Genomic DNA, 11,438 nt, shown 5'->3' with positions numbered 1-11,438 from the left:
TTTGGCTTTAGTTAAGAGGACATCTTGATCAGTCTTCGTTTTCATTTGTAGCGTTCCGCATCAAGAAAGCAAACCGTTTTCCAAAACGATCTCGTGTTTTACTGTCATCAAAACCTGGGATTGCTAAACTCCCCAGGTTTGTAAATATCTGTACTTTTACTGCCTGTCATGGCTGTGGCTTTAGAAATAGCGTTCCTTAACCGCTAAACGCACAATGCAGCTGCTTCAGTGTTTTATTTGTATGTTAGACCGGGTAGGTTGACATTTATAGAAACGCTGCGTGGGGTTCAGATCCCACATGTTTGAGGAGTTTGTACCTTCCGTCAATTCAACAGTTGTCGGAATGTATTTTTACATTTTTCCCGGTCTCTTGACTTTTTTTTTTTTTTTTTTTTTTTCCAGCTGGATCATTCATCAGATGTCTGGCTGTGCATTTTACATTGGCAAGTCAAGCTGGTTGTAAAAGCTGGAGTGGGTGAAACAGCTATGCAATAGGAGTCTTCTTTCCAGAGAGCGATATAGCGACTGTCAGATTGCTAATTTGGTAAAATTAACAGGAACTTCGCAGCATCGTCAGTTTTTTTGTTCTTTATCAACTGCTTTGGGAAACAAACTGAAAGATAATATTTTGTATGTGTGAACTGTGGGTATTTTATTAAAATATCAAAAAACTGGGCAACAACTTGTCTTTTTTTAAAAAATAAAAAATAAAATAAAAATCTAGCTACTTCAATCCATAACACAATGGTGAATAATTGCAATGCAATTCGATACAACATGCATTTATTTGTGTGACACGCTGTCCCAGAGTGCACAGGTTGCTGGGAAAGAACCGGCAACATCCTGCTCTCCTCTCATTGCACGGAAACTTTTCACTCTGCTCTGGTAGACTGTTAGTGAAGGGGGGGGCGTGGTTACAAATCGGAGCCCCCCGTTTTGGGTTTAGGAACTGTTTGAAGGATTTGAGAAACCCCCAGACCCCCTAGGGGATTAGGAATGTGTTGTCTGTCACTGTACCACCTGCTCTCGGATCGCAGCAATGCTATCCTGACAAACCCCTGCTTCAAAATGAGTTCCTTAATGTAGCGCTCATCCATTTTCATTCTCTCTCCATCCCCATCGCAAAGCGCTTTGCAGAGGCAGGCTGTGAACTGCGCGTTACACGCAGAGTCACTTCCAATAGGACGCTGATTTAACATCTCAACCACAGAGCAGGAGGAAGTGAAGCGACTCGCTCAGGGTCCCACACAGCGATTCGGTCAGTAGGAGGCTAGGGTTATCACACCCTTAAAAATCTTGTTTTGCACAAGAAACGGAATCTAGCTACATAAACCAATTATTCCGAAGTCCCTCTGTTGTTTTAAAAAAAAAAAAAGTCTATTTTTATTTTGTTCTTTGTCGCAGCTGTTTCCTAGCACGTGTTTCCGTTGATAACAGCTCAGCCGGGTTTACAGTAGAGAGATCTCGCTCATGCACTTCAGTTTCGTTACTAACACAGGGCTTGTTTAAGAATACCTGCTCGTTTTATTCTGTGCTATGCAATATGAGATAGGAGAACAGAAATGGAGACCTATCTGGGTGAAAATAATGGGTCAAACCTAGAATTATTTATTTTTAAAACACACAATGCATTTAAAAAAAAAAAAAAAAAAAAAAAAACCAGTTAATAACGTTTTTTTTCACTGTTTTACTATTTGATAAAGTGGGGTCAATGATTTACTTCTATATTGTCCACTAACGTTTACATGTCTTTTTTTTTTCGAGTAATTTTTGCTAAGAGTGACCCCCCCCCCCCCCCCCCCAAAAAAAAAAAATTCTAGTTCTTGATTTTGGCTAAGAAAATATAATTTTTTATACTTGTAATAAAGCAGACTGCACACCCAACTGCTGAGTGAAAGTGACAACAATACACATTCCCTTTACGGGTAACCCTTATAAAAGTTTTAAACCTGTTTTGCTCTGAAAACGTTTTGAACGGCGCGTGTGAAAATAAATTGGTCCTGACCCGTCTGACGAGCGCTGAATAAATGGACCGCTAAGGATTAATACTGTGTACTATTTGGAACCGTCTTTGCAATGCAATTTCACGTCACAAGCAAACAGGTGTGGACTAATTGATCGTAGATGGGGTGATTAATCGATCAATTGAAACTATCAAGAATTAAACCATTCGTGCCCTCCCCCCTCCCCCCTCCCACATGCTTTCTGTGCTAAACAATTAAACAGTGGAACTAATAAAAAAGGAGTCTGGGTAGTGCAAGAGACTAGGGAACTTAAAACCTGTAGCGCAACCTGGAGGACTCTTAACAGAGCACCTAATAATAGAGGTCTGGCCCTGCTTAGTTTTTAATCTCGAGGCGTTTTTTGGGCAGAGTTTCCATATTAGCGAAAACATAGTAGAGAATTCCAGCAAACACCAAGAAAACCAGGAACTGGAACCAGAGTGGGATGTAGCGCGTCGCCTCGGGGGCCTTTTCCTGGGCGGACCTGGTGGAGGATGGCAGGGGGGACGGGTTAGACTGCGACACGTTTCGGTAAGTGGCCTCTGTGCTGTAGATCTGCCTGGACCTGGAAAAGAAGCCAGGAGAGAAAGGCTTTGCTGTGAGCAACCCAAGTTTCTTAAAGACTTCTAGTGGAAATTTCGTTGATTTTAAACACATTTCTCTTAGCGTTTCTGAATGTAAATTTCCTGAACTTACAAGTCTCCAAATTTCTCCCTCTTTGAGGGAGACCTTTTAGTGCCCATCACAGAGCTGTACTTTGTCTGTGTGTCTGAGTTGTCTCTGCAAAAAATAAACCAAGCATTGGTTACCAATCCTGGAAAACAGAAACGGCGACAGACGGACATCTAAAAAGACGCTTAATAAAACAATGTGTCGGCTGCAGTGACCTTTCTAAAAAGGTATTACATACAGGTCTTATAAGACGTACCTCCTTAGGGTTATTAAAAGCGACAAGAAGACGTTCTTACCCATCAGAGAAATCTTCATAGTGGATCTGAAAGACAGAAAAGAGTCTTGTGAGGGGTGAACTACCAGAAGCAAAACGTGTGTCTGCTCTTATCACAAACCACACAGCGGAAATCAACCAATCATAGGCCATCTTATCCCGTGCATACAGACGACAGGAAAGGCGAGCTGCAGTGTTCGACACTTCGAGAAGATTTGGTTTCACGGCAGTTCAGCGAGAGAGGACAGGAGGCAGAGACAGAGACATCATGAGAACACGCACAGCGGGAGAAACTTACTGGAGAGGTGTGTTGAGCTGGATGCAGGAAGAAGGTTTCTGTCTCTACAAGCACAAGGAGACACGATGCAGATCAATAATCAATACTAGCAATAATCCGTCAACGACATGGCACAGCAGCTTCACCCAGTCCAGCTCGTACCACAAGCTTGACCAGCCCCAGTGTGTTTAACTAACAGGCTCAGGGGCCACTTGCATAAAACTAGATTAGGACTAGTCTAACCCATTCCCAGAATGCAGATCTTGATTTTGCAAAACTCTACCTGAAGCCAGAATAGCAGCATGGCAGCATCTCGTGTTAGATTTCGAAACGTCACGTTTTTCACTTGGTCAGTTTTTCGTGAATGGAAAACTCCAAAGCGCTGGTGTGTGCATTTAGCATCAGTGTTCAGCATTTCGACTTCATGAAGCAGAATGAGTTCGATCCACAGGGCGATGATGCAAAACTTTTGGCCAGAGCAGCACTTGGCTCGTGAAATAAAATACGCCGCCTGGCTGGGAATTCTTACCTTCCTCCCTGTAATAGGTCTTGTCTGACGATAGTTTCTTCACCTTGCCTTGCTTCTCCTCTTTGCTCATTGCGTCAAGAAGTTTCTTTTCATAAAGTTTCCGCGTACTTTCTGAAGCGGGGATAGGGAGAATATACAAGACATAAACATTTTCCTGAAATAGCAATTCAACGTGTAAGATTATTCCAGCTGGTTTCATTCGAGTTTACGATGCAGAATTAAAATATGAATTAGAGGTATTGCAATATCAGCCATTACTTTATGAGCATGGGCTCACTTAGCCTCCCTCAAAGGTGTGTGTAATGGAGTGAAACTCCCAACGTACCGACCACAGGACCGTGTTTGATTTCATACTGGTCCAAAAGGGAGGTAAGCTCTTGGTCCGACCTGCTGCTGAGGGTAGACATGGTGGCGGCAGGATTGTGGAGGGCAGCTGGGTTACTATCTGAAATAAACCCAAGGCAGGTCAGTAACGTGCAATACCTTCAGCACACAAGGAGGAATCCGTTCAGCCCGTCTGAGCTCGTCCGGTTCCGAGCAGCTGATTGCTCTCAGAACTTTGTCAAGTTCGGTCTGAAAGGATCCCAGTGATTCAGCATCAGCAACATGACTAGGTAACCCATTCCATCCCCTCACCACTCTCTGTGTGAAGAAGAGTCTCCTTCAGCAACATGACTAGGTAACCCATTCCATCCCCTCACCGCTCTCTGTGTGAAGAAGAGTCTCCTTCAGCAACATGACTAGGGAACCCATTCCATCCCCTCACCGCTCTCTGTGTGAAGAAGAGTCTCCTTCAACAACATGACTAGGTAACCCATTCCATCCCCTCACCGCTCTCTGTGTGAAGAAGAGTCTCCTTCAACAACATGACTAGGTAACCCATTCCATCCCCTCACCACTCTCTGTGTGAAGAAGAGTCTCCTTCAACAACATGACTAGGTAACCCATTCCATCCCCTCACCACTCTCTGTGTGAAGAAGAGTCTCCTTCAGCAACATGACTAGGGAACCCATTCCATCCCCTCACCACTCTCTGTGTGAAGAAGAGTCTCCTTCAACAACATGACTAGGTAACCCATTCCATCCCCTCACCACTCTCTGTGTGAAGAAGAGTCTCCTTTGACTAGGTAACCCATTCCATCCCCTCATCTGTGTGAAGAAGTGTCTCCTTCAACAACATGACTAGGTAACCCATTCCATCCCCTCACCACTCTCTGTGTGAAGAAGAGTCTCCTTCAGCAACATGACTAGGTAACCCATTCCATCCCCTCACCACTCTCTGTGTGAAGAAGAGTCTCCTTCAGCAACATGACTAGGTAACCCATTCCATCCCCTCACCACTCTCTGTGTGAAGAAGAGTCTCCTTCAGCAACATGACTAGGTAACCCATTCCATCCCCTCACCACTCTCTGTGTGAAGAAGAGTCTCCTTCAGCAACATGACTAGGTAACCCATTCCATCCCCTCACCACTCTCTGTGTGAAGAAGAGTCTCCTTCAGCAACATGACTAGGTAACCCATTCCATCCCCTCACCACTCTCTGTGTGAAGAAGAGTCTCCTTCAGCAACATGACTAGGTAACCCATTCCATCCCCTCACCACTCTCTGTGTGAAGAAGAGTCTCCTTCAACAACATGACTAGGTAACCCATTCCATCCCCTCACCACTCTCTGTGTGAAGAAGAGTCTCCTTCAGCAACATGACTAGGTAACCCATTCCATCCCCTCACCACTCTCTGTGTGAAGAAGAGTCTCCTTCAACAACATGACTAGGTAACCCATTCCATCCCCTCACCACTCTCTGTGTGAAGAAGAGTCTCCTTCAACAACATGACTAGGTAACCCATTCCATCCCCTCACCACTCTCTGTGTGAAGAAGAGTCTCCTTCAGCAACATGACTAGGTAACCCATTCCATCCCCTCACCACTCTCTGTGTGAAGAAGAGTCTCCTTCAACAACATGACTAGGTAACCCATTCCATCCCCTCACCACTCTCTGTGTGAAGAAGAGTCTCCTTCAGCAACATGACTAGGTAACCCATTCCATCCCCTCACCACTCTCTGTGTGAAGAAGAGTCTCCTTCAGCAACATGACTAGGTAACCCATTCCATCCCCTCACCACTCTCTGTGTGAAGAAGAGTCTCCTTCAGCAACATGACTAGGTAACCCATTCCATCCCCTCACCACTCTCTGTGTGAAGAAGAGTCTCCTTCAGCAACATGACTAGGTAACCCATTCCATCCCCTCACCACTCTCTGTGTGAAGAAGAGTCTCCTTCAGCAACATGACTAGGTAACCCATTCCATCCCCTCACCACTCTCTGTGTGAAGAAGAGTCTCCTTCAGCAACATGACTAGGTAACCCATTCCACCCCCTCACCACTCTCTGTGTGAAGAAGAGTCTCCTTCAACAACATGACTAGGTAACCCATTCCATCCCCTCACCACTCTCTGTGTGAAGAAGAGTCTCCTTCAACAACATGACTAGGTAACCCATTCCATCCCCTCACCACTCTCTGTGTGAAGAAGAGTCTCCTTCAGCAACATGACTAGGTAACCCATTCCACCCCCTCACCACTCTCTGTGTGAAGAAGAGTCTCCTTCAACAACATGACTAGGTAACCCATTCCATCCCCTCACCACTCTCTGTGTGAAGAAGAGTCTCCTTCAGCAACATGACTAGGCAGCCCATTCCATCCCCTCACCACATGTATGCATAAAGGCGTATGGTAAAAAATATCACCAAAAAAAAAATAAAAAAAAACATATTTGTAAACAATATCTTAATGCACGGATGAAACTGCGGAATTTCCCGTTGTAAACGCTTACAAAAACAAACAAAAAAGGAACATTCTGAATTACTTTCACGTTTTGAAAAACGAAACCCCGTACAGCACCAATTGCGCTCCGGTGTTGCAATAATTAAGTCAAGGGGAATTATGTTTAAGAAGCACGTCGCAAACGATAACGACGCGCTGTGCGTACGCTATGGGTGGGCTTGTTCATGCAAGTAAAAGAGAAGTATGCTACAGTTTCAGAAGAAGAAGAAGAAGAAGAAGAAGAATTAATTACCCTAAACGCGTAAACACACCAGTGTATGTGACGTACACAAACCACCGACTTACGGTGCAAAGAAGGGCAGAAAAAAAAAAAAACAAAAGCAAAGCAAAAACAGTCTTACCTCGTTTTTTAAATATGTTTTAAAAGACGCCACGCCCGTATATTCCAGCGTGAAAGACCAAAGGGGATTAAAATGAAAGTAACTCGCCTCCACCCCCCCATGATTTTGCATATTTCAGACCATGTGATGTGATCACCAAAAAGGAGGGGAAGGGGGGCCCACAGCGCCAGCGCCCCCGCCCCGTCAGCTCAATGCCTTTAATGCGACCTGCCAGCTTTTCTTTGGGCGTTGTTTGGCGTCCGATTCAACAAAGAAGCTCTTTGTCTGATGTTAGTCGAGGCAGGCTGTGGAGAGATGGGGTAACGCAGGCAGGCAATTCACACACACAGGCGCAGGATCTGGTCCAAATGCGCCCAGGGTTTCAGATCCAGCTGCTTCACCTGGTCGGCTATTCTATGCATTTATAACTCTCTCTCTCTCTCTTTTAAAAAAAGGGATTCCTTGCTTCTCTTGCAAACTCTACTCGGGGTCAATGTGTACCCTCGTCTCTGTGCAAAATTTGAAGTCGCCTCCTCTTGCGTTAACTTTATCAAGACCATGCGTGATGTTAAAGCCCTCAACCAAGCCTGCTCTCTCCCTTTGATTTATTTTAAGCTGCCCTCCTTGTGCACGTCATTAATTCCTGGGACCCACCTTTTCAAGTGCTGCAGGAGGGTTTGTTTTGTTTTGTAGTGAGGTCAGGTGACCAAAACTGCCCACAGAATTGCAGGTGGGGCGTCTAATTAAATGGAAACCCCAAAATGCTTTCAGTTTTCTAATGAAAGACTGGGGTGGTGGGATTAGTGCGGATTCAAAGTTAATGCCACTTATTTTCAGTCAGTACAGAATGCAATATTGTATTTTTCTCTCTCTGAAACAGGAACGTGAAGTAGTGTCTCCTTCCTTCTGTCCTGTCTCTCTCCGGGGCCACAGTGTCTGTGTAGGGCGGTAGTGACCAGAACTGGACACCAGTACTCAGACCAGTCTCACCAGTGCATTACATACCCTCATCATAATCTCCTTGGATTTGTGCTTTACACATTGAAGCTTGCATGAAAAGGATAGCATTAGCATTTAAAAATCAAACAGAAGCGGGTGTCGAAATACATTTCACAAAATTTCAGAGATATTCCTGACCAGATGAACGCAGGAACATGAAACAAAAACGGACACAGACAGCATAGCAAAAGCACGCTTTATTTAAACATTCTTTATTACTATTATTATTATTATTATTATTATTATTTTTAAAAGGACAGAACTGCAAAATGCACATGAAAACATTAGTCGGAGAAAAGTGGTTAGAAATAGTTCAGCCAACTGCCTTTAATTCTTGTAACATTAAAACCAAACTTGAATAAAGCTAGGAAAAGCTTATTCAAAACCAAGAAAAAAAAAAAAAAAAAACACACACAAAATTTAACACCCCCTCCCTTCAAGCCGTGTTCTGCTTCCAGGACAGGGGGGCCAGAGTATGTGTCAAAATTTGCTATCTCTGGAGCAAGGAGTGTTCCCGATTGGCTGGTTTGTAACTATGACAACAGCACCCACATGCTAGTTCAGAATGCTATTATTTTTAAAACCACAAACTAATAGTTTTCAAGTTTGTCAAAAAACATTAGACAGTATCAATCTTGTGTAACAGTCGATGACAATAGCTTTAAGTACAACTTTTATTTTTTTTTTTTATTTGAAGTCGGTGAATTTGGCACACAAAAGCAGTTGACCTCATCTTGCCCCATATAGATAGGGATCAGCAAATGGGAGGTCTAGATTTGCAAAGGTGCGCAGTTAAGCGTGCGTTTTAGGGGACAGACACTCTGTAGGGGCTCCCCGGAACGTGCTCCTCGCCCCACTTCACCACCAGGACATAGTCGCCCTGGTCTTTGAGCAGGTACGTAACATTATAGAGCAGACTGCCCTGGTGCTTCACGATGATCTCCTCGCACGGGACCTTGGGACCGTGAACTCCCACTAACAGCATGTTGTTCCCTGCAGTGACGGAGAAAGAAACAGTCATTCACAGCTGGAAAAAGAACACAGACTTCTTCTTTGGGAACCTCCCCCCCCCAGAATGCACCTTTGGGGGGAAAGCCCCCCCCCCCCCAGTGTTTAACAGCGCACATCTTGACCTACAGCTAAGCCCAAAAGGTTTTCCAAAAAATCGCCTTGACTGAACACACCGACCTGCTTTGCTGCAGTCCACAGTGAAGCTGTTGTTCTGTCCCACGTAGGCCTTGGAGAGACCCAGGCCTTTGGCCACCACACGGCTGGCATCAGAGGCACCTGGAGAGGACGCCCCCTGCTGGACAGCTGCCTGAGAGCGCGAGGCAGAGTCCACCAGGACAGAGGAGGTCTCGTTGAGGTTGTGACTGGTCACCAAACGGGGACCTGTGGACAGAGAATAACGTCAAGCACTACAAAAAAAATAATTTAGCCAGTTTATTTACACTGACTAACACTTTCTTTATATTTCATTGCACTTGGAGTTTACGACCCATCTTCAAAAGTTCTGGAGATCAAATCTGTTACCAGGAAGTGGACGCTCTCTTGTCTATGCTAGGTCAAGGCCCAAACGGATTTTAAATCCATGTCCTCGGCTGAAGCGTCTTATTTGGAAAACGGACCCTGATGCAGACTCCACTCTCAACCGGTCAAATCGCCCAAACCCCCCAGCTCCTATGCTGGGAAATGCCTCCCTCCCGCTCCCATCGGTCTCTTACCGGTGATCCTGGCTTTGAAAGGGCTGCCCACGATGTGGTAGGGTCCCCCGTACTTTATTGAGATCAGGTAGCTGCCCGGAGCCATGGGCGTGTAAGCCACCCTATAACCCTCTGCACACTCCCGACAATCCACCTTGACCTTTGAGGGACCGTCGATAGTGATCGCCAGGGCGCCCGGACCAGCGCAGCTCGTGTTCACGATGAACTCGCACGGGGATCCTGCGCACAAGCACACACAGAACAGCGCGACAAGATAAAAATGATCGTTTAGAAAATGGATTGCTAACTCGTGCATTAAATATTCAAAAAAAAATAATACCTTGGACACATTTTAACAATCCAGCTGCTACTAGAAAAGTAGCCTCTCCCTGGTCAGGTTCTTCTACACACACACACACACACACACACACACACACATACCAGTGGTCCCAGACTCCAGCCCTGCCCCGTACGCAGACACCATTCCAGGGTCCCCAGCCTGTCCAGTCTCCCCGACCCGGACCTTGAAGGGGCTGCCTGGGATGTGAGAGCCGTTGAACTTGACGTCTATCAGGTACAGTCCGTTCTCACGGGGGATGAAGCGAACCGCGTATTTGTCTGAAACCCAGCACAAAGAAAAAACCATGAAAAATGAATTCCACCTGGGATTTTTGTCTTTTGCAATTGATGCTTTGTATCAGCCAACTGGTTTGTCGAGTTTCCCGGCAGCGTACAGGACAAGCGGCTCCTGCTCCGTTCTGAAGCCACACACCTTCATCGATCTCTGTCACGCAGCACTGCTCCAGAGCTCCTGATGGGCTGTGCACTTTGGCATCGATGACTCCCTTGGCTCCATTCAGGCTGACTGCAAAAGAGGCGGGCTGGTTCACCTTCAAGCCAGACTCCTGCGAACACAAAGACATTGGAGCGCTCACGTGGTACCGGTCCCTGCTGGGTATCAGCAAACTGGGCAGAGCAAATCTCTTCAGGGACACGACGGCACCCCCCCCGACACTCAAAGTTAACCTAAAACCAATACTTAAGCGCAGCTCAGAAATCAGGACCAGAGGAAACAGTGTGAAAATTAAGTGGAGATAGACTTAGGACAGAGGGAAGGAGACTCTTCTTCACACAGAGAGTGGTGAGGGGATGGAATGGGTTACCTAGTCATGTTGTTGAAGGAGACTCTTCTTCACACAGAGAGTGGTGAGGGGATGGAATGGGTTCCCTAGTCATGTTGTTGAAGGAGACTCTTCTTCACACAGAGAGTGGTGAGGGGATGGAATGGGTTACCTAGTCATGTTGCTGAAGGAGACTCTTCTTCACACAGAGAGTGGGGAGGGGATGGAATGGGTTACCTAGTCATGTTGCTGAAGGAGACTCTTCTTCACACAGAGAGTGGTGAGGGGGTGGAATGGGTTACCTAGTCATGTTGCTGAAGGAGACTCTTCTTCACACAGAGAGTGGTGAGGGGATGGAATGGGTTACCTAGTCATGTTGCTGAAGGAGACTCTTCTTCACACAGAGAGTGGTGAGGGGATGGAATGGGTTACCTAGTCATGTTGCTGAAGGAGACTCTTCTTCACACAGAGAGTGGTGAGGGGATGGAATGGGTTACCTAGTCATGTTGCTGAAGGAGACTCTTCTTCACACAGAGAGTGGTGAGGGGATGGAATGGGTTACCTAGTCATGTTGCTGAAGGAGACTCTTCTTCACACAGAGAGTGGTGAGGGGATGGAATGGGTTACCTAGTCATGTTGCTGAAGGAGACTCTTCTTCACACAGAGAGTGGTGAGGGGATGGAATGGGTTACCTAGTCATGTT

The 11,438-nt window shown here is 45.8% G+C and overlaps 1 protein-coding gene and 1 pseudogene across 1 annotated transcript; both read right to left on the bottom strand.

Annotated features, from left to right (window-relative positions):
- Window positions 1-1,857: 1,857 nt before the first annotated feature.
- Window positions 1,858-7,090, bottom strand: LOC121305367 (emerin-like). The gene is made up of 7 exons (XM_041236966.1): window positions 6,934-7,090; window positions 4,081-4,200; window positions 3,756-3,866; window positions 3,248-3,291; window positions 2,972-2,997; window positions 2,700-2,783; window positions 1,858-2,568 (listed from the first exon to the last, which is right to left on the bottom strand). Exons 2-7 carry the CDS (start codon window positions 4,160-4,162, stop codon window positions 2,340-2,342), a joined length of 576 nt encoding a protein of 191 aa, XP_041092900.1. The 5' UTR covers window positions 4,163-4,200; window positions 6,934-7,090; the 3' UTR covers window positions 1,858-2,339.
- Window positions 7,091-8,101: 1,011 nt separating this feature from the next.
- Window positions 8,102-11,438, bottom strand: part of LOC121305473 — a 37,428-nt pseudogene continuing 34,091 nt past the window's right edge.

Source organism: Polyodon spathula, chromosome 43 (assembly GCF_017654505.1).
Source record: "Polyodon spathula isolate WHYD16114869_AA chromosome 43, ASM1765450v1, whole genome shotgun sequence".
Classification (NCBI taxonomy): domain Eukaryota; kingdom Metazoa; phylum Chordata; class Actinopteri; order Acipenseriformes; family Polyodontidae; genus Polyodon; species Polyodon spathula.
This window is presented reverse-complemented; position numbering and strand designations above follow the sequence as displayed.